At 58.3% G+C, this 18,518-nt stretch overlaps 7 protein-coding genes across 7 annotated transcripts; 5 read left to right on the top strand and 2 right to left on the bottom strand.

Moving 5' to 3' along the window:
- Positions 1–973: 973 nt before the first annotated feature.
- ISF_07910 (Cytochrome P450) lies at positions 974–2,560 on the top strand (the record flags this gene model as incomplete). The annotated part of the gene is made up of 3 exons (XM_018851513.1): positions 974–1,112; positions 1,181–2,326; positions 2,382–2,560. The coding sequence occupies 3 exons, from the start codon at positions 974–976 to the stop codon at positions 2,558–2,560; spliced, it is 1,464 nt and encodes a 487-aa protein (XP_018701252.1).
- Positions 2,561–3,370: 810 nt separating this feature from the next.
- ISF_07909 (Glutamate-5-semialdehyde dehydrogenase) lies at positions 3,371–4,724 on the top strand (the record flags this gene model as incomplete). Its single annotated transcript, XM_018851512.1, has 2 exons — positions 3,371–3,776; positions 3,844–4,724. 2 exons carry the CDS (start codon positions 3,371–3,373, stop codon positions 4,722–4,724), a joined length of 1,287 nt encoding a protein of 428 aa, XP_018701251.1.
- Positions 4,725–5,057: 333 nt separating this feature from the next.
- Positions 5,058–7,003, bottom strand: ISF_07908 (replication factor-A protein 1; the record flags this gene model as incomplete). Its single annotated transcript, XM_018851511.1, has 4 exons — positions 5,058–5,154; positions 5,207–6,616; positions 6,668–6,919; positions 6,966–7,003. The coding sequence occupies 4 exons, from the start codon at positions 7,001–7,003 to the stop codon at positions 5,058–5,060; spliced, it is 1,797 nt and encodes a 598-aa protein (XP_018701250.1).
- Positions 7,004–7,487: 484 nt separating this feature from the next.
- ISF_07907 (Dienelactone hydrolase) lies at positions 7,488–8,604 on the top strand (the record flags this gene model as incomplete). The annotated part of the gene is made up of 4 exons (XM_018851510.1): positions 7,488–7,623; positions 7,678–7,727; positions 7,787–8,456; positions 8,510–8,604. 4 exons carry the CDS (start codon positions 7,488–7,490, stop codon positions 8,602–8,604), a joined length of 951 nt encoding a protein of 316 aa, XP_018701249.1.
- Positions 8,605–8,712: 108 nt separating this feature from the next.
- Positions 8,713–9,779, bottom strand: ISF_07906 (Alcohol dehydrogenase superfamily, zinc-type; the record flags this gene model as incomplete). Its single annotated transcript, XM_018851509.1, has 2 exons — positions 8,713–9,698; positions 9,755–9,779. The coding sequence occupies 2 exons, from the start codon at positions 9,777–9,779 to the stop codon at positions 8,713–8,715; spliced, it is 1,011 nt and encodes a 336-aa protein (XP_018701248.1).
- Positions 9,780–13,145: 3,366 nt separating this feature from the next.
- Positions 13,146–13,629, top strand: ISF_07905 (clock-controlled protein 6; the record flags this gene model as incomplete). The annotated part of the gene is made up of 2 exons (XM_018851508.1): positions 13,146–13,384; positions 13,470–13,629. 2 exons carry the CDS (start codon positions 13,146–13,148, stop codon positions 13,627–13,629), a joined length of 399 nt encoding a protein of 132 aa, XP_018701247.1.
- A 2,176-nt stretch (positions 13,630–15,805) lies between these two features.
- ISF_07904 (acetate-CoA ligase) lies at positions 15,806–18,098 on the top strand (the record flags this gene model as incomplete). The annotated part of the gene is made up of 3 exons (XM_018851507.1): positions 15,806–16,247; positions 16,300–17,574; positions 17,635–18,098. 3 exons carry the CDS (start codon positions 15,806–15,808, stop codon positions 18,096–18,098), a joined length of 2,181 nt encoding a protein of 726 aa, XP_018701246.1.
- Positions 18,099–18,518: the final 420 nt, after the last annotated feature.

The following is an 18,518-nucleotide window of genomic DNA, read 5'->3' as shown; positions in this document are numbered from 1 at the left end:
ACATTTGCGAAACTGGTAAAAAAGGCGGAAATAAAGAAATAGTAGCCGTCTGCCAGAGTCGAAGCAAAGTCCGCTTACAAAGAAAACCTTTTTGTATGAATGCACAAGGAAAAAGCATCAACCCTGCGCATGCTCTCATACCTCTCGGTGTGGGCGATCACGTCTACTTCGTGGAAAGCAGACAGCAATGACGGGCTATGTCCATCACCCCCGGCCAGCCCATCGTCATGCTCTCCGCCTTCCCAAGCAGGCAGCGCTTCTCGGTCCCCTGAAGGCCGGCGCTCGCTAAAAATCGACAACCACTGCCGGCATGTTTATTACGAACAAACCCCATGATGCTGCAGCGCCGAGCCAATCACGCTCTTCAAAGTTCCTTTTACGTGGGAAGTCAGCCAGCCCGTTCGGACAGGCGACTAGTCCGAACGTCGATGGCAACGGCGCCGTCCCGCGCCGTGCCCCGCGCCAGCATCGGACAGCGAGAAGATCGCGAGCGGGTTGGCGCAAGGTTTTTTTCAGGCAGCCTCGATCGCAGCGGTTTTACGATGGGGCAGGCCCGTCATTCGTTTAGCGAGCCCAGCTAGATTGGGAAAAAGTTGGTCAGACGATTTAAAGGTCCTCGGACGCGGGCTAGCCCGCCGGTAGTACGGGTTCGTCGGGGAGCCATCGGGTAACCCAGAGTTGGTGGGTGTGAGTGCAGGATGAGGTGCAGCATAACCTATACCCGGATGTGAATAATATCCCATCAATATAAATGGCTCTGCTCTCCTGCTCTGAGAGAGAGGTATATGCTCAGTATAGCAATCACTTTAATCATGGCGAACCAAACCTTGCTCCTTTCCAGTTCAGTGGGCTCTTTTGCCCAGGCGAATGCTACTGCAACTACAGCAGCAGCACTCGTCTTTGCATTTCTTCTCGTCAGTCCTGCCTCAAGACTTTGTTTCACATATGACTTTACTCACACATAGTTGTCAAGATGACTGTTTCAACGCTGCGCAAAACAACATCCCGGATCCCCGGCCCGTGGTACACCAAATGGACCAGCCTCGTGCTCAAGTACTACTGGATCAGAGGGGAGAAGAGCATATACGTGCACTCCTTGCATAAGAAATACGGTACGAACCCAGGCCGGCGACCCCTAGCACACACACACCGTCCGCAGATTCTGACACAAGCCTCGCAGGTCGCATCGTCCGCATCGGCCCCGACGAGGTCTCCGTCTGCGACATTGACGCCCTCAAGGCCATATACTCAGTCAAGGAGACGTTCCGCAAGACACCCTGGTACCGCGACTTCGTAGCCGGCATCGAGAACATATTCAGCACGGGCGACCTCGACTTCCACCGCAAGTCTCGCCGCCTGCTCGCCGGGCCCATGGCCGACTCGGCCATCAACGAGCTGGCCCCGCGCGTCGGCGGCCACGTCGACCTCACCATCCAGCAGATGAAGGCCGAGAGCGAGACGCGCAAGGCCGTCGACGTCTGGAAATGGTGGCTGTTCATGACTACTGACATTATTGTCGAGTTTACCTTTGGCGAGTCTTTCCACATGCTGCAGCACGGCAAGGTACGACCATTCGCCCTTCATGGCATCCTCCGAGTCCAACTAACCGCCTTGGTTTTGCAGGAGAATGAATATAGCTACTTTTTGAAAAACTCGGGCATCTTCGGCATCTACCGCTCCGTCATGCCGCGCATCACGCAGCTCATGTCCCTGCTCCCGCTGCGCAGCAGCAAGACGGCCGCCCGGGCCGTCGCCACCATGGCCCAGGCCGCCTCCGACGGCCTCGCCATCCACCAGAAGCTCGTCGAGGAGAACGGCACCGACAACGTGCGCCGCACCTTCTTCACCACGCTCTTCGCCGCCGAGGACGGCAGCACCGAGGTCTCCCAACGGCGGCTCGTCGGCGATGGCCAGGCCTTCATCATCGCCGGCAGCGACACGACCGCCAACACGCTCACCTACGCGGTATGGGCGCTGGCGCGCGACACGTCGCTGCGGGAGGCACTGCTCGCGGAGCTGCGCGCCCTGCCGGAGGGGTGGGCGGACGCGGACCTGCGCCGCTGCGGGCTGCTGGGCCGTGTCATCAAGGAGACGCTGAGGGTGCACGGGGTGGTGCCGGAGGGCTTGCCGCGGGTGGTGCCGCCGGGGGGCGCGGCGTTGTGCGGGTTCCGCCTGGACGGCGGCACGGTGGTCAGCGCGCAGTCGTACAGCATGCACCGCGACCCGGCCGTGTTCGACCGCCCGGACGAGTTTGACCCGTCGCGCTGGGTCGAGCCCACCAAGGAGATGACGGACTCGTTCATGGCCTTTGGGCGCGGTTCTCGAGGTGAGATACGTCTCCTGCTTCCAAGTGTCAGTTTCCTTTCTGACAATTTTTATAGTCTGCATCGGTCAGCATCTGGCTCAGACGGAGCTTCGTATGGGCCTCGCCCGCTTCTTCCTCACTTTTCCCAACGCGCGCGCGTCAACCCGCGAGGGCATGTCTGATGAGGACATGGTTGAGTCGTCGTACTTCATCATGTCGCCAAAGGGCCACCGCTGCTTGATTGAGGTGGACTAGTGGGCGTGCGGGAGGGTGGTGGACGGAGACGCTGCTTGTTTGGTATCGTAACGCATGGCCAACTAGGAGGGCTTAAGGCAAACTTGTGTACTGGGATTTATTTTTTTTTTTGGCAATTCTTCGTATGCATAAGGCCTTTGAAGTTTGTCGGCTTCAGTATGAAGGAATATTAGACAGCTATGTGCATTGATGAAGCAACAACAGCTTCCTCACTTGCCACGACGAGCCGCAGCTGAAACTGGTTGACGGATACATGGAGGGGCAATAATACATCTCAACTCCCTTCGTTCTTTGCTTGGCTTGTCCATCAGATTGGCTTCTGATAGGCTGTTGATAAATGCCGCCCTTGCCTCGTCGAGCACTGCCGCGACCCATAAACGACCGCTACGTCATCACTGCCGAGTACTGAATTACTGAATCTGCCGCTGTACGAGTCAATTCTGGACCCTGCAGAGTAACGCCCCCAGGAAAAAAAAAAAAAAAAAAAGACCGCAATTCTATTCTTATCCTTGGCGTGAAAACGCTAACAAAAAAATACCTGCAAGCCTCTCCGGGCAGCCTATCAGCGGCAGGTATCGTGGGCGGTTTGATGTCATCGCGTAGCAGCGACCAGCCAGCGGAGCGTGAACCCCGCGGTGGGGCAGCCCGAAAGCGTTGATTCCCGGGGCGACAAACGCAGGCACATGCGATTTTTCAACATCACCAGTACTTATACTACCTTTCTTCCTGCCGGGTACTGCTTTGATTCCCGCAACTCTTCTTCTCTCGCTCTCCCATTACTCTTCTTTCTCGACCTCCCACCACCCAACAATGTCCCTCACAAACGCCTCCCCCGAGGCCGCCGCCCGCGAGGCCAAGGCCGCCTCCTTCACCCTCGCCGCTCTGCCCGCCGCCGCCCGCAACGAGGCGCTCGAGGCCATCCACGCCGCGCTCCAGGCCGCCGCCGACGGCTCGCTGAGCGCCGCGCTGGTCAGCCGCCTCGACCTCGGCCGCCCGGGCAAGTGGGAGGACATGCTCAAGGGCATCCTGGACGTCCGCGACCTGCCGGACCCGCTAGGCGCCGTGTCCATGCGCACCAAGCTCGACGACGACCTCGTCATGGAGCGCGTGTCGTGCCCGATCGGCGTGCTGCTCATCATCTTCGAGGCGCGGCCCGAGGTCATCGCCAACATTGCGAGTCTGGCCATCAAGTCTGGCAACGCTGCCATCCTCAAGGGTGCGTTTCTGTTATTCCCACCGCCACCGCTTTCTTCTTCTAACCCCCCCCGGCCCATTCTCCACAGGCGGTAAAGAATCCACAGAATCGTTCGTCGCCATCGCGCAGGTCATCTCCGCCGCGCTCGACACCACAAAGGTGCCCAACGGCGCCATCCAGCTCGTCACCACGCGCGACGCCATCGCCAGCCTGCTCGCCCAGGATCGCTCCATCGACCTTGTCATCCCGCGCGGCTCCAACGAGCTCGTCCGCCACATCAAGGAGAACACCAAGATCCCCGTGCTCGGCCACGCCGACGGCCTCTGCAGCATCTACCTGACCGCCACCGCCGACGCCGCCAAGGCCGCCACCGCCATCGTCGACGCCAAGACGAGCTACCCGGCCGCCTGCAACAGCGTCGAGACGCTGCTGGTCCAGGACACGGCACTGGCCACCACGTTCCCTGCCGTCGCGGCCGCACTCGTCGCCGCGGGTGTGGAGCTGCGCTGCGACGCCCCCAGCAAGGCCGCCGCCCTCACCAGCCCCGGCTCCGCCGGCAAGGTCGTCGACGCCGTCGACGCCGACTACGACACGGAGCACCTGTCGCTGACGCTGGCCGTGCGCACCGTCACCTCCGTCGACGAGGCGGTCGCGCACATCAACGCGCACGGCTCCGGCCACACCGAGTCCATCATGACGGCCGACGCCGCCGAGGCCGAGCGCTTCATGGACGGCGTCGACGCCGCCGGCGCGTACTGGAACGCGTCGACGCGCCTCGCCGACGGCATGCGCTACGGCTTCGGCACCGAGGTCGGCATCAGCACCAACAAGATCCACGCCCGCGGGCCCGTCGGCCTCGAGGGCCTGACCATCTACAAGTACAAGATCCGCGGCGACTACCAGGCCACGGCCGGCTACGGCGAGGGCGAAGGCCAGCGGAGGTTCAAGCACGAGAAGATGGCCGTGTAAGCGAGTGTCAATGGCGGATTCGAAAAAGCGAGGAAAGGGAAAATATCAAAAAGAAGCAAAAAAGAGACAAAAAAGACATGGAAAGGCATACCAGTTGCCACGTTGGATACCCTCATGCATACAATATTCAAACAAAGTTCATTACAAGACGAAAAGATTGCACATAAATTGAAGCTGACGTGATTCCTGACAATCCAGTACGTACCGTTAACATAAAGTACACATTTTCCCACATAATCAGACCAAGAAACAAGGCAGACATTACTTTGACCTCGAGAAGAAGAAAATGACCTCTCTTAATTCACAACTCCTCAACCCCCAACTCTATTGTCTTTAGTTATTCATGTCGTATTGCTTAATCATCTCCGCCAGCTTGTCGCCCTCAGACTTGAAGTCGAGGAATGACGCCGTCATCACCTGGTATCGTACTCTGCTCACAATTAGCTTCCATCATCCACGCAATCAAGTCTCTGGGGACTCACCTCTGCACTTCGCCGTAGTTGTCCATGCGGGCGCGGCATCGGAACTGCAGCTTCTTGCAGTTGACCGCCTCAAACGCCGCCATGAACTTGGCCTCGTCATTCTCCTTGAGCTCCATCATCTCGTCCGCCGACATGCCGACGATGGCACGGCCCGAATCGTCGAAGCAGCTGAGCCACTGGTGGCTCGTGTGGTCCGCGACGTTGAAGCTCAGCACGTAGCGGTACTCGGGCTTGTCGTGCGACAGGTTGCACTTTTCGCAGCGCCAGGTGCCGTCGCCCATGTCTTGGACCTTCTTGTTGCAGCCCTGCGACAGGCACGCGGGGTAGCAAAAGTTGTCCTGCTTGACAAAGACAATCGTCGCCTTGATCGTGTAGTACGCCTGGTCGTCGACGCCCAGGTTCTCCTCCTTGACCTGCGCAATCGTCTTGATCTCGTCCTTGCGGCCCGCAGCAGCGCCAACGCCAGCCAGGCCCTGGTGTGTAGCGAATGTGTCGTTGCGACCGGCGAAGTCGTACCAGCCCTTGAGTCGGTGGGCGTCGGGAATGTCGGGGTCGACAGAAATGGTACCCGATGAGAGTAGGCTAAGACTCTTGCCGCCAAAGTCAGACACTCTGGTGCCCTTGAAGGCGACGACAGACTCTGGCTGCGCATCGAACGAGCTGGCCGTCTTGCCCCAGATGGTAACGCGCACTGAGTATCCCGTGTCGTCAACCATGGTAAGCTCTCGCTTCTGGTAAGGCGCGCCAGTCTTTTTGGACACAATCTCGCTAATCTCGCCAGCCTCTTTGAGAACCCCAATAATGTCGACAGTGTTGTCCTTTTCGACGCTCTGCAGCTCTTGAATGGTGGAAAAGTTGAAGCGCACCTGGGGCACGTTGGTCTGGTCCTCAGCCTTTTCGATAACTGTGTCGCGCTCGAACGCCAGCTCGTAGTCGTTTGGCAGGTTGGAGAATTGCTTCTTGGCGAGGTTCACTCGGCAGGGCGTGGAAATGTAGTAGACGGAGCCTTCCTGGAGGAGCTCGTAAAAGGCGTCGCACTGGTCGTTGAAGCCAGTCGCCTTGATCTCGCCACTCTCATCGAGCAGGTTAACGCTAAACAGCTTGCCCTCGCCAGTCGCCTTGTGCCACGTCTTGATTTCTGACTTGGATGTGACGCGGGCTTTGATTGTCCACTTGTGAGAAAAAGGCGAGAGGCCCTCGATGGGGTAAATGTTGTTTCCAGCATGCATAGCTGGTCTGGAAGGCATCGTCTGTTGCTGGGGGGCAGGCTTCTCCTCCTTCTTAGCGCCGTAAAAGTCGTTGCCAGAAATGGTTGTCTCGGCGGCCTTGGCCTCGACGGCTGAGGGCTCTCCAATCTTGTCAAGGACGCCGTAGCTCTCAATGACTTCAAGGTCGAGAATGATGAGAATACTATTTGGTCAGTCGAGATTTTTTGGTCTGAAATTGCCCGGTGGTACTTACTTCTTTCCCTTGAGGTTGTTGGGTGTGTATTGCTTGACACGGGCGATGCAGCCGCGCACCAGCTTCTCCTCGTGGACAACATGGTTGGCTTGTGTCGCAAGCATGGTCTGGACGTAATTTTGACCATCGCTCATGACGAGGCGATATCTGTCACCACCTTGGGCGGAGGGCGCCATCTGCTTGATCTGCAAACATTGCATCGTCGGGACGGGGAACTGCTTGGCGGCCTTGTCGGGATCATTGAAGATGAGGCTGCGAGGTCAGAGATGAGATCACTATCCAGGGCAAATGAACATACTCCAAGGACCCCTTGGATAACGCAGATTCGGCATCCATTTTTGCTGTCTGTGATATCGTGTTGATGTTTGTGAGAAAATTGGACTGTCAGTGACGCAGCAGTTTGGGCGTGAAATCTGGCACTGCAAATCGGGAACCAGGTTCACATTGAGTGGACCGCGACGCGTTGAACGCGTTTAATGGAAATTCGCCCCTCAATGGCTGTTGCTATTGCTGTTGGCGGGGTTGCCAGTGGCTTATGTAACGACCAACAACACAAGTGCATTGCCACTTGCGAATTAAAAATAGGTTAAATTCTAAGTGGTAAATAGAGGTGTTTCACTGATAGATAGATTTCGTTGTGTCCAAGAATCATGAACTTATGGTGCAGGTGCTGCCTCCTGGTGCACCATTCATGGCACTTGCACCGCCCCATCTGCATGCAGCCTTGGCCACCTTGATGACAGCCAGTAGCCCCTCGTGGAACGGCGTTTGTGCATAACTCTGTACAAAGTCACCACTTTCCTACATATTATTTATAACCATGGCCGACGCCGAAAACGCGACAAGGGCGCCTGAGAGCGATGCCCAGGAGACAGTCGCCCCCGCCGCTGAAGCTCCCGCACCCGCTGCTGCCGCCCCCGTCACTGGCGAGCATTGCGTCACCGATCGACCTACTCGTGAGAGGGCCCGTCTAGCCCATTCCTCGGACCACTGCTAACCCTCTGGCGCAGCGTCTGGCCAGTCGTCCACCGGTGAAATCATCAAGCTCAACGACATCGACGTGCGAACCTCCCACCACCACCTCCCGTAGCCCTTTCGCTAACGCCTCCGCTTCCCCAGGTCTATATCTCCAAGCCGGCCGACTACCCGCACGCGCCCGCGCGGCTGCTGCTGCTGCTCACGGGCGGCACGGGCATCCAGTCCGTCAACAATCAGATCCAGGCCGACCGCTTCGCCGCCGAGGGCTTCCTCGTGCTGATGCCCGACATCTTCGGCGGGGACGCGGCGCCTGGCGCCGTCGCCATCGCCGACGACACCTCCTCGTGGCTCGAGCACATCAAGCTCAAGGCCGCCGAGGTGACCAAGTCGTTCGTCATCGACATGTGGCTCGCCCGCGTCACGCCCGACCGCGTGTTGCCCGTACTGCACCGCGTCCTCGACGCCGCCCGCGACCAGTACGCCGACGCCGTCAAGCACGGCGACGGCGTCTACGCCGTCGGCTACTGCGTCGGCGCGCGGTTTGTCCTGCTGCTCGGCAAGAAGACGACCACGCCGGCGGTGGACGAGGAGAGCGGCCCGACGACGGCCGGTCCGTACATCAAGGCCGGCGCGCTGGCGCACGCGGCGTCGGTCGCGCCCGAGGACTTTGACGACGTCTGCGTGCCGCTGAGCCTTGTCTGCGTCGAGGACGATCCGCTGTTCTCGGACGAGGTCCGCACGCTCGGCGAGGACGCCATGTCCAAGGCGAACCTGGAGCACGAGGTCCAGGTGTACCCGGGCGTACCACACGGTAAGACGGATGCTGCCCGGCTTTTCGCAATCATGCATGCTAACGGAGTGCAGGCTTCGCGGTTGTTGGCGAGTACGCAGAGGTCTCGATCAAGAATACGCAGGCGACCGCCTATGAGCAGATGCTGAAATGGGTCAAGGAGCACTAACATTACACGACTTGCCCTGCTCTACTTTGATGAACCTCTTTTTTTGCCTTGTCTACCTAGCGATAAACTCATGAATACGTATACAGACCTTGCTCTCCGCATACCAGATCAGAGACCAATCGTGCACACAATCTTACCCGAGTTCTTACCCTCTTCCATATGACGGTGCGCGTCCTGGATCTGCTCCCACGGCAGCACCGTGTCAATCACAATCTTGAGCTTGCCCGAGTCAAAATCGGGCAGGTACTGCTCTAGGCGGTCGCGCAGCTTCCCCTGGTACTCGACGTCGCGGCTGCGCAGCGTGCTGCCCTCGATGCGCAGCCGCTTGTAGAGGATGGCGCCGACGTTGACGTCCGGAGCCTGCGCGCCGCCCAGCGTGCCCAGCATGACGATGCGGCCGTCGCGCGCCGCCACGTCCAGGTTCTTGCTGAAGTAGCTGCCGCCGACAAAGTCGACGATGTAGTCGACGCCCTTGCCGCCCGTCACCTTCTTGACCTCGTCGGCCCAGTCCTGCGTCTTGTAGTTGAAGGCGGCCGTCGCGCCGACCGTGTCCACCACGTACCGGCACTTGTCGTCGGAGCCCGCCGTCGCGTAGACGGCCGAGGCGCCGGCCAGCCGCGACAGCTGGATGCCGGCCGTGGACACGCCCGAGGCGCCCGCGTGCCACAGGATCGACTTGCCCGCCGCGAAGCCCAGGACGGCGTGCAGCGCCTGCGTGGCGGTGATCCACGCCTCGGGCAGCGCGGCGGCCTGCTCAAAGGTGAGGTGCGCCGGCTTGTGCAGGAGCATCTTGGAGCTCACGGCGATGAACTCGGCGTACGCGCCGCCGTAGGCCAGGCCAAAGACCTCGTCGCCGACACAGAAGTCGCCGTGGTCGCCGGGCCCGAAGGACTCGACCACGCCGGAGAACTCGACGCCGAGCGTCGCGGGCGCCTGTGGCGGCAGCGGGTAGTTGCCGCGGCGCTGGATGATGTCCATGCGGTTGATGCCGAAGGCGCGGATCTTGACAATGACCTGGCCTTCCGCCGGCACGGGCTTGCGCGCCTCGGGGCTGATGTACAGGGCGTCGAGCTCGCCTTTGCCGCCTTTGATTTCTGTGGTCGTGGGGTTAACGCGGGGTGACGGGGCTCGAGACGATCGGGAGGCTCACCAACTGCTCTCATAGTGCCAGCCATCTTGACTTGTGATTGTGTGTGTATGAAAATGAGGCTCTTGGTATGTGAAACAGGAATTTTATTGTCCTAGGAATTGTAAAAGCATATTTACGATTTATGAACGAAAGGTGAGGTCATGGTCGTGGCAGGTTGTTGGATTAGTCATGGCCATCCACGCCAGTCCACGGAGACCACAAAAGAGATTACAAATGCAATGAACAGAGCGGCATCACCCGAGGCAGCGGGTTTTATCTTAAGAGCTCGAGTAAATTTCAATAGCCGAGAGCTGGAAGGCAGATCTTGATTCTTTTTGGCTCACTCGGCGTGTCATATCTCGCAGGAATCGCACGCGGGCGCACGACTCCAGCCGGCACATCCGGGTCTAGCAGTAAGTCCATGGAAGACTGGTTCGTCTCCCATATCAGAGCAAACATGCCCGACTTCTCATCGAGTTGAGGCTAAGGAGTGCTGAGCGCAGCCTCGCGCGCGTCCCGGTCGTCGTCCCGGTCGTCGTCCCGGTTGGCTCTCGCCTAGTCTAGCATGTCATTGCGTCCTGTCCAGAAGCACAGGCACAAGTTGGCAGGCGAGACCTGGGATGCAAGAGTTGGAGGAGCGCTGGCCAGCTCCACGTTGAGATGCAAAGCTGGTTATCTCCGCTTAGATGCAGTGCAGAGGGCTCGATGGCAGTCGAATGTGCATCTCTACTGCAGGTCGCGTGTCAAGTGGACGATCGTGGTCAAATCGTGAAGCCTCGAGGAGTCGGTGATTGTATGTCCGATGGCGGAGGCTAGCAGGAAGCAATGGTACGTAGGTACCTATGGATAGAAGTCGCTTACATTAGTGTATTCAGGCAGGATTCAGCATCGTTGGTGACAGTAGGAGCAATATTCGCATGTAGGAAGCAAGAAGCGAGATTAGGTTCAGGAGCGACTCTTGCAGCGAATTCCAGTCATGGTTCCATGAATCGATGAGAAAGACAGAGACAGCCAGCCAGGATGAGATATGACGGGGGCTGAGACGGAAAAGCGGCAGCCGAATTCGGCTGGAGAGGTTCTAGACTGCGAAATCGTGCCGATGGCTTGCGGCGTGGCTTTGGCTGGGGAGATGTGGAAACAATCGCAGCTATATATCCAGACGCATATATGCCTTGAGCATGATTGAGATATCACATTGCGGCGACAGTACATCAAAGTTGTACGTCGAAACTAGGTAGTAGCTCGACATGCAAGTAACAGCAAAAAGGCAGCGAGCGGACCGAAGCCGCGATCGCTGTAGAGGGTCAACGGGAAGATCATGTCGTTGACAACTGGGATGGGAAAAAAATTCTGGTAAGATTACGGTGACAGGGGTCCAAGCAAGGTCAAGAAATTGTCCGGTGCAGGCAGGGATATGTGTGGTTCGATGGAATTTCTGAAGAAAAAAGGGCAGAAAGAAAACGTAAGAATCATTGCATCAGTACTACCGAGAAAAGGGAAAAGGGCGTACGCTTGCTAATAATAACAAGTAGCGAGTCGATAGGAATGGTAGGATGGGACGGACAATGAGCTGGTATACGACGAGTCAGGAAAGCGAAGAACAAAGGGCCGATATTATTGGACGTGACCTTGCACATGAGCAGCCGAGTTGATAGAGGAGACGAGAGTAACTGCATTTGTCCTAGACTAGAAAAAGACGAAGCTTGGACAGGGCAGCCAAGAGCGCAGGTGTCAAGGGAGAAGCTGCACAGCCTTTGTTTTTGTTTGTACATGTAAAAAGCAAGGATGTGTAGCCATACTAATAGATCCGTAGAAATATAAACTGGAGAAGATAGGTTTGTCGTATTTTTATATTGTCAATTTTCGGGGAAAAGATGGAGTTCTCCATCTCGATACGCAGGGAGGGATGGCAGAGCGAGCACGGGGGGTTCTTTTCTGGCAGTTGGCAGTGGCAGTTTGCAGTGGCAGTTGGCAGTGAATGTGAAGGTAATATTAACCGGCGAGTTTTCCCGCGTGTCTCGGCCACGCCATGTTTCGGCTGAGGCTGCATATTCATATTTCATCTGTGCAATCCTCTGCGCGCTCTCTCGCCTTCTTTTTGCCTCTGTCCTTGTTCATAATTACTTGGTGACCACTGACGACGGCGGCTGACACGTCTCCCTGCTTTTTCCTGCATAGGTGGGGCGGCACTGGGCGACCTCTTGTTTTCCCTCGTCGTTCCGCGGGTCTAGGTGTAATTCCAATTCTGCTGAAATGGTTACTACGGCTGACTGCAATTTCTCCGTTATCTGTAGCGATACCAGTCAGTGCAAGGATTCAAGGATCCAAGGATTCCCGCGTTGTCGCTACTTTCGTGTCGCCCGTCAGCGGCGCCTCGTGCTCAATGCCATTGTTTCGACAAAAATTCCGCGCCCACGCGAAAAGGCTGCGAGACCAATACAAAGCTCACCGTCTGTGTCTTGGTGCTTGGACCTCATCGCGATGCATAAATTCCAGCCTGGTTCGCTGGCATCCAAGCAAGCCGTTGGCGCTCCACCTGGACCGTCGGCGACTTGGCTGGCGGCCGACAAACGCATAATAATAATAATAATCATCACGGGCTTGACGAGGCGCGTAACCAAACGCAAACCAATTACAGACATCCGATAAAAAAAAAAGCAGTGGCTAATAAAGCCATTTGAACCTAACTAGAAGACCGCGTCCAACTGCTTTTATTAGTCATTTTGCAAGCGGTTTGGTTTTTCCTTTTTTTGGAGCAGGAAATCATCTCGCCAGACTGACCGCGACTGGGCAAGACTGGGCAGCCACTGAAAATGCGCGCGTACCTGAGCGGGCTCCACCCGTCCTTGTCCACCCCTGTCTGCCCCTGTCCATCCTTGTCGACTGCCCCTGGCCGACTGAGCGGTCCGGCGGGTCGGCGGTGGCCAGCTCCTCTTTTGTAGCATTCTTACTGGTACATAGTTGCTCGCACGATGAGTTGGTACCAGGACTTGTTGGGCAACAGTTGGCTTGTGCTTGGCTGGCTGGGCGTTTGTACTGGTAAAGATTATTCGTATCGTATGGCTGACTGACTGCTGACCAGCCCTGCCCTGTTGCCGTGCCTGCCATGCATCCTCCTCCACACACGCACCTGCCTGGCTTCTCCGGGCCTGTCCACCTGCCCACCTGCCGCTGCCAACTTGCCTGCCTGGTCTGGCCTGGCTCCCCCCCCTCATCTCCCTACCCTCCCGTATAAAAAACGCTCTCCTGCAATTCTCTCACTCCTTTCCCCTTCTTCTCCTCTTCACCCACATACATTCGCTCATTGCTATACTACATACCCTGACTCTTCAGTCAATTTCATTCGTTACTCCAAACAATCACAACCTAATTTTCGAAACTTTTCGAGTCCAAAAAACCTAATACCGACAAAATGAAGTTCTCCGTCGCTGCCGTTCTCGCCGTCGCCGCTGGTGCCTCTGCCTACTCCAACGTTACCGTCACCACCGAGGTCGTTGATGTCTACACCACCTACTGCCCCGAGGCTACCCAGATCACCCACGGCACCAAGACCTACACCGTCACCGCTCCCACCACTCTGACCATCTCTGAGTGCCCCTGCACCATCACCCGCCCGGTCACGGTCACCTCTTCTGTTATCTGCCACAACTGGTACGTATCTTGACATGTCCTCACATCCACATCCGTGGGCATGGAGGAATCATTGATGCAGAAATCCCTGCTAACACCTCAACAGCCCCAAGCCCACTGGCGCTCCCCCCGCCCCCGCCCCCAGCTCCAACAACACGGTCCCCGTCAACCCTACCCCCAGCGCCGTCGTCCCTCCCACCGCTGGTGCTGCCAAGGCCGTCCCTGCCCTCGCTGGTCTCGTCGGCCTCGTCGCTGCCCTTCTGTAAATCGATTAACCAAATCATTCGCCATCCACATCAAACCTTTGGTTTCATTTGTTTGAGTTGGGGGTTCGATGGCCAGCCTCTGGTCTGATAAGGTTTTGGTTTATGGTTGGTAGCAATGGGTATCTTGGCGCCTGTGTCTTCAAAACATACGACTTGGAGAATTGGTACATAATAATGCTGCTCTGGGTCCTCGCCGCTGTGGAGTATATATCGGCCACGCTTGCTCCAGGCACTTCAGTTGTATATTTTGTTTTTTTCTCGGCTCGAGGGGGATTCGCCACGTCAAGCACGTCTGTATGTGTGCGGTCTTTTTCGTGGTCGGGGCCATCGAATGGTTTCCTAGCCTAGGAGTACTTGGGTTACTGTCCTGCCTCTTGCAGCATCCTATGTCTCGACAACTATAATTAGAAGTCATTTTCACCACGATCTTCGCTTCTGTGGATGTCTTGCGCTCTTCTAGGAGTGCTGTGGATTTTTAAACTCTGGGTGTTTTCTGGCTTTCCCGTATCATCTTGCTCGAGCCTGTATTGTAACTGGACAGGCAGCAAAAAGCCAGTTTTGGCCCGACTATTACTCTTTTTCTTGATTGCGTGCCTGTGACCTGTGACTTGTTTCGTCCTTGATCTAATTCATCACAGCAGTCGTCAATGACTTGCTGCGCCCGCTGTCGACATTGTCGCCGCCAATCCAGCCTCTTGGCCCGCCCTACCCGAAATTACAGAGCGGGGCGCGCCTGGCTTGGGCAAATTTCAAACACGAGATGAAGAAAGGCAGTGTCTCGCTCTATCACGATGTACGGAGTACATTTCCATGGAATGACTGACCAACAAATACTACTCCGTACAATTAAGCAAATGATGCAATGTCTCCCATTACAGTACGCACAAGCCAAGGCCACGCGCAACACCGAGTTGCAGCCAACATGACTACATAGCTACCCAGCGGTCTTATCTACGGGGTACACGAGGTCTCCCCAAGAGCTCGGCGCAAGCCACGGCCGTCAACGGTGCCGATAATGGTCAGCTACTGATAGTGACGGGGTACGACATCCAGCTCTGTCGTGCGTTCTTTTGTGCAACCCGCGTCGAGCCAGCGCATTCGTCGCACCAGCATAGTTACCTGATACAAGGCACAAGTTGTCGAACACTGGGCTTTGCACCTTGCGCTACGCAGAGATGGTTGGACGCGCCGGCATTCTACTAGGCCAGCGCGCGGCAGAACTCTAATCGCCAACCAGCCGTAGCGAAAAACGAACGGTGATAGGGCTCCTGGTATCAGTCAAGGGCCGTTTCTCTACGGTTTTGCGTGCTCTTTTGAGCTTTCTCGCTGCAGAGATGATCAAACGCGCTACTAGCAGGCAGGCCACTACATGACCTCCTGCTACCCTAGACATACATTGTATAGTTCCGTCGCGTAATCTTGCAACGACTCACAAAGCTGTCGTGGAATTCTTGATGGTCCTGTGATGGCATAATATGGGCAATCGTGATTATCTGATGCGCATGATGATTGTTTGATGCATACGCCAGCCTTGCTACCACCCACTCTACTTGTTTCATCCTCAGTGATCTGACCCGCATTGCATTAATATGCATTCCGAGATATGCCAGATCGCCAGACCAAAGGAGCAAATGAACGGAGAATATTGATTGCACAACCTCGGAAGATTACTCAGACTCATCATTGCCAATCTACTTGGTTCGACTGACCACCCGCGACATTCCCATCATTGGGCCGCCACAGCAGCAATTTGCACAGCCACTATCGATAACCAGTCTGGCAGGCCGCAACAAGAGGTATATACACTAGAAAAAGAAACGCGACAATTGGCAGAAAAGCATCCTCAAAATCCGGCTCCCCATTCCCACACAAGTCCGGGGAAAAGGAAGCTCGGCTGGAGAAGCGGGGATGTAGCCGGCTGGCTCTCCATCTCTCCATAGTAGCCGCGCCGCGAATCGAACCGGCCCGCCCCCATTGGCTGCCAGATGTGCCGAGCCCCCACACGAGCTTCTCAGATATATAATCCCAGCAACCATCATCTTGCTGGCAGCCTTTTCAATTCTCCCCAGCATCCCCCTTTGTCCTTTCTCCCTCGCCTGCATCACCATGATCACACGTCTGACATAACAAGCCCACGAAAACCATCAGTAAAATCAAAATCTCCTGCCGACGGCCCATGTCCTCCCGCATCGCCCTCCCCGTCGTCCACCCGCGCACCAGAAAGATGCAGCACCTCCAGGATGAGACGCTGCGGGAGAGCCTGCAGAGCCCCGATGACTTCTGGGCGCGCCAGGCCGAGCAGCTGCACTGGCACAAGAAGCCCGACGCTACCCTGCGTACTTTTGACAGGACCGTCGACGGCGGCGGCGACGACGACGACGGCAGCACGTACCGCTCGTGGGAGTGGTTCCCCGGCGGCGAGCTGTCCACCTGCTACAACTGTGTCGACCGGCACGTGCTCGCCGGCCGCGGCGACGATGTTGCCATCTACTACGACAGCCCCGTCACCAAGACCAAGGCTCGGTACACATACAAGCAGCTCCTCGACGAGGTCGAGACGCTGGCTGGCGCCCTACGCCAAGAAGGCGTCAACAAGGGTGACGTCGTCATGCTGTATAGTAAGTATCCTCCTCTTGGTCTAAAAAATGCAATCTGTGCTGACCGTTTCAGTGCCCATGATACCTGCTGCCATCATCGGCATCCTGGCCATCAACCGCCTCGGCGCCGTCCACTCGGTTGTCTTTGGCGGCTTCGCCGGCAACGCCCTCGCCCAGCGCATCGACGCCTGCCGACCCGTGCTGCTGCTCACTGCGTCGTGCGGCATCGACGGCTCCAAGCCGCCGATCCCGTACCGGCCGCTCGTCGAGGAGGCCCTGCAGCGTGCCGCCCACCCGCCGCGGCGCACCATCGTCTGGCAGCGCGAGGAGCTGCGCTGGGGCAAGACGGACCGCGTGCGCCAGTCGTCGTGGCAGAAGTGGGTGCGCAGCGCCCGGGACCGCGGCGTCCGCGCCGACTGCGTGCCCGTCGGCAGCGGCGACCCCGCGTACGTGATCCACACGTCCGGCACGACGGGCGCGCCCAAGGGCGTGCGCCGCGACAGCGCGGGCCATGCGGTCGGTCTCAACCTGTCTATCCGGTACCTGTTCGGCATCCGTGGCCCCGGCGACGTCATGTGCACGGCGTCGGACGTCGGCTGGGTGGTCGGCCACTCCTACATTGTCTACGCGCCGCTGCTGGCCGGCGCGGCCACGGTGCTCTACGAGGGCAAGCCGGTCGGCACACCGGACGCGTCGGCGTTCTGGCGTCTCGTTGAGGAGTACAAGGTGAACGCGCTCTTCACGGCGCCGACGGCGCTGCGCGCGGTGCGTCGGGACGACCCGGATAACCGGTGCCTGGCGGAGGTGGGCCGCCGCGGCGGGCTGCGCTCGCTGCGCGCGCTGTTCCTCGCGGGCGAGCGCTCCGAGCCGAGTCTCATCTCCGCGTACCAGGCGCTGCTGGACGAGCACGCGGCGCCCGAGGGCGCGCACGTCATCGACAACTGGTGGTCGACCGAGGTGGGCTCGCCAATGACGGGCCGGGCGCTGGCGCCGCACGCCGCGCGGGAGATCCGCGCGCAGCCTCCTCGCGGCTACCGACCGCCGGAGATCCGGCCGGGCAGCGCCGGCAAGGCGATGCCGGGCTTCGACATCCGCGTCGTCGACGACGAGGGCAACGAGGTGCCGCGCGGCGGCATGGGGAACATCGTGCTGGGCATGCCGCTGGCGCCGACGGCGTTCAGCACGCTCTGGGGCGACGAGGCGCGCTTCTACAGGAGCTACCTGAAGAGGTTCGGCGGGCGGTGGATGGACACGGGTGACGCGGGGCTGATCGACGACGAGGGCTACGTGCATGTCATGAGCCGCAACGATGACGTGCTCAACGTGAGCGCGCATCGGTTGTCCAGTGGTATGTATTCGACCGGGGAACTACTCAATACACGCAAGCTAATCTCTTTTCTCATCTTAGGCGCCATCGAGCAGGCTGTCTCCTCGCACCCGCTGGTGGCCGAGTGCTGCGTGGTGGGCATCCCCGACGCGCTCAAGGGCCAGCTGCCGTTTGCCTTTGTGACGCTGTCGACGCACCCGCACCCTCCGTCGGCGGTCCCCGACGAGGCGCTGACGCGGGAGGTGCAGGCGCTGGTGCGGGCGCAGGTGGGCGCGATCGCGACGCTCGGGGGCGTGGTGCAGGGCCGCGGCATGATCCCGAAGACGCGCTCGGGCAAGACGCTGCGGCGGGTGCTGCGGGAGCTGGCGGAGAACGCGACGCGCGGGGCGTTGGAGAGGCCGGTGGCGGTGCCGAGCACGGTGGAGGATGCGGCAGCGGTGGAGGTGGCGAGGGAGAAGATCAGGGAGTACTTTGCGGCGGAGGGGCACGGGGGGGGGGGGATGTGGAGAGGAGGGGATGTCAAGGCTACGGTTCATGGACGATGAGAGGTAGTCTAGATGGGGTATGCGAAGCGGCTGGTGAGATTTGAGGCCGTTACGACAATACACTATATTTTGGATATATGATCCCTTCCGTTCGGCGCGTCTCACTTGAGTTGAAATAATAAACAACACTTCCAGACCGCACGAGACCGCCCGTTGGGCCCTGCAGCCTCCTCGTCGTGCATGACCACCACCACTACTACCTCCCTGAACAACTCACACATGCGTGCCTTGTCATCCCTGCTCGCGCGTCGTCGTATTCTCCGACATGCGTCGTGCGGCCGTTCTACAACAGTTCAGCCTGCTGCATATGGCCTCGCCGCCCGCATCTCTGTCGTCCCGAGGAGGTGTCGGCGGCAGCTTGAAATCTTTCGTTTTTCTCGGGCTGCGGTGCTACCCATCAGCCCCCCCCCCCCCCCCCAC

Source organism: Cordyceps fumosorosea (assembly GCF_001636725.1).
Source record: "Cordyceps fumosorosea ARSEF 2679 chromosome Unknown scaffold_25, whole genome shotgun sequence".
Classification (NCBI taxonomy): domain Eukaryota; kingdom Fungi; phylum Ascomycota; class Sordariomycetes; order Hypocreales; family Cordycipitaceae; genus Cordyceps; species Cordyceps fumosorosea.
The sequence above is the reverse complement of the archived record's forward strand: the minus strand, read 5'-3'. Positions and strand labels throughout refer to the sequence as shown.